The sequence below is a fragment of the Saprolegnia parasitica genome (genome assembly GCF_000151545.1).
Source record: "Saprolegnia parasitica CBS 223.65 unplaced genomic scaffold supercont2.838, whole genome shotgun sequence".
NCBI classification, from domain to species: domain Eukaryota; phylum Oomycota; class Saprolegniomycetes; order Saprolegniales; family Saprolegniaceae; genus Saprolegnia; species Saprolegnia parasitica.
In genome coordinates this window covers 1-3,076 of record NW_012157232.1, presented here as the reverse complement: position 1 = coordinate 3,076, position 3,076 = coordinate 1, and the positions used below count along the sequence as shown (strand labels likewise).

General features: G+C 56.9%; 1 protein-coding gene across 1 annotated transcript; it reads left to right on the top strand.

The window, feature by feature from the left end:
• SPRG_17888 (hypothetical protein) lies at positions 1–455 on the top strand (the record flags this gene model as incomplete). Its single annotated transcript, XM_012357300.1, has 1 exon — positions 1–455. A coding segment is annotated over one exon (455 nt), but the record flags the coding sequence as incomplete, so codon positions are not given.
• Positions 456–3,076: the final 2,621 nt, after the last annotated feature.

The following is a 3,076-nucleotide window of genomic DNA, read 5'->3' as shown; positions in this document are numbered from 1 at the left end:
GCGTGCGCCACGGTGGCAAGCGCCGCTGCCAACGCGCAGGCTGCTGCCGCAACGTCCGGACCGGCACCTTTTGCTCCAAGCACAACCCCGAGGTCGACAAGCAGTGCTCGGAGGAGGGCTGCACGCGCCAGGCCCACGCCCGCCAAAAATGCGTGCGCCACGGCGGCGGCCGGCTCTGCAGCGTCGCGACCTGCTCAGCGTATGCGCGGCGCGAGGGCATGTGCATTCGGCACCACCGCCTCGCGACGGCCGAGTCGTCGCTCGACGACTCCAACACCATGTCGGAAGAGGACTTTGCCGCGCTGCTCGAAATCTGCGAGCACGACGACGGCGACGACGAGGTGGTTGCGACGCCGGTTCCGCCCCACGAGGAGCTCGCGTTCATCGAGTCGCTCGTCAACAGCGCCGTGTTCGACCACGTGGTCGAGTACGCGGTCGGTCGGTCGGTTGTATGACCCGCGCAGCGTCTCTCAATCAAGACGCTCCCGGTCGCTTTCAAAGGTCTATTTGCTCGAATCGAACCCACATATCTATGTTTCCCGCTCGTTTTGTCGTTGATGTGGATATGCCCCAACATCTTATTGCATTGGATGGACTATTACATGTCATGTACGTAACGTACTCGGCGTGTCCGTCGACAAGGGCACATCGCCGCTGGATTAATTCTACCAACGACAAGAGCCTCAGGGCTCATATGAGCCCTTGCGAGTCCCAAGAAGGCCTGCTAGCCAGTACTACGCACAAAAGGAATTGGGTTGGCCGCTCCTCGGAATATGACTTTTCTTCACGAAGAGAAAGCGACTCGTTCGAGACGCCCTCGCCCGCACACTAAAGCAAACAGTCATGAAAAGAATGGGTACGAAGGGTATCGAAGTGCTGCCAAGGGTCTTCACGTCGCAAGTAAGACGCTGGATGACAACGATGGAGTATGTCGAGCGAGCTCGATTGGGCACTGCCACTAGATTACCAAGGCGGTTCGTTTCGGCAATGGGAGCAGCCGCACAAGCGTTGATAGGCCTCTCGAATGAAGAAGACGAGGAGCGCGGCAAGGGACCCCCAAATGGGCGACCATGGAGCCCAATTCAGTGGCTTCGAGCTAAATCTTCTTCCTCGGTCGAGGTGAGAATGGCCACACCCGGACGTACCAGTACGCTGGCTCCCCATTAGGTCCTTCTCGAGGGCAGGCGAAGACTTCAATGATGCCTACTGTAGCGAAGCAGATGTGTGCATAGATTATCGCGTACCCTGCTGTACCAGACCGCAACTGCAAACGGTGGGATCGCCGATGTCCGACTCTTCGACTCTTCGTTGGCTTTTTAAACGATTTCCCGGCCTCCAAGAATAATCAGTACCCCGTGGCTCGCGCCCACAGCAGCAATAGCAATAGCAATAGCGCCTTGTTTCTGCGAGAAAAAGTGCTCCCTCTCTTTTGCGTCCGTTGCCGCGTTCTCGGACGCGTCCCCAGGAATGGTTCTCGCGTTGGGAGCGCCAAAGAGGAGCTTTGCCGGCGCCTTGATGACGCACGGCCGCGTATGCTCTCGTTGCGACAACAGAGTCGCAGGAACGATGGCAGTGTACATTGCACGACGACACTTGGCCGCGGCCCACTTGCCAGCGCCAGCTCGTGCTCCATCATCATCGTGGTGTAAACGCATCCTCGCATAGAACCTACTAAGGTACCTTCCATACCGCACAGGCTACCCATTAGCTCATGCTATATGCGTTGAAGTCCGCCTGTCTACAACACTTGTAGCGAAACAACAAATGCGTCTTTCTCAAAAAACCGCAATGTGCCAAATAGTGGCAAAACACCCGCAAATGACGAATGCGTGCATCGGATTGGCTTTGAAGGATGGGAAACGGTGTTGTGATTGGCTGATTGGTGAGCTTGCGGGCTTTATGCAAATATGTGCGGCAAATTGCCGTTTTTGTGAAATACTCAGCAAATGCGCATCAAGCCGGAACACCGCACAGGAACCCTTGCCCTAGAGCAACTGGAAACGTGGACGCGAGACCTGTCTACAAGTTGGAGTACAGAAGATACGCCATCATCCCTTGCAGCGATGCTCTGTTTACGTCCTATTTGAGAGGCTTCACCGGTAAGAGTTCGAGGGAATGTCGCGGCTGACATCAGCAGAATCGACCCACCCTGTCCGTGTCCATGGGTGGTCTATCGAGCCGGCGCCAGTGGCCGAACCATTCGCACCGGACGCCGTCGCGGCGACCGCTAATGCGTGTCTTGACCATCGCCACGGGCCCACTAAATGTTCAGTCGAGCACACCGTGTTCACGCCACCAAGCGGCGGGACGTGATCATCTTCCAACCGGTTGTGCGCCTCGACTGGTCGCCGTATGCCCCAAGTGCCAACATTGGCTAGCTTTGTAAATAGTATTAATATTGCCAGTAGTAGCCGGTCGTCTAGGCGTCTGAACGCCAAGAGCCTCTCGGCATTACGCGCATCGCAGCGCCAGATTTCGTCATGTGGCGGCAGCAATAACCTCACGCCACGTCCAATGCAATTGAACAACCGTCCAAGTATGTAAGGGGGTCCACCCAAGAGCGCGGTATTGGATGACTTTTCAATGGTTTACACAAGAGGACTTGGCTGCTGCGCGCGTGTAATCGACCTGCGCAGGTGCTGCCGCCATCGCCAACGGGAGGATCGCCACTGTACACTACTACCGGTGCGTCCGTCCCACCGCATCAATGGACATGGCCACCCGACACAGGCGCCAACCAACAAGATGGTTCCTGGTGCTTGCTCGCGCACCTGGGCACGAGAATGCGAGTAGCGAGCAAGCCACGATGGAGCATACGTACGTAAGCGAATTCGCCGAAAGATTCAGCTGCCGACGTCTTGAGTGTTCCCACTCTCCTCCTCGCCGCATGGGCGTACAGTTGGACGTCAGCCGCGAAGTAGCATAAACAGCTCCTGACGCCATTCGCCCTTGCATCCAGACGACGTGCGTGCAAAGCAAAGCGTGCGATCAGTTTTCGCATTTTTAAATATCTGCCATGCCGCACCGCCGCAAGCTGCGCTGCTGCTTCCACACGTGCTCCAACGTACCCCCAAGA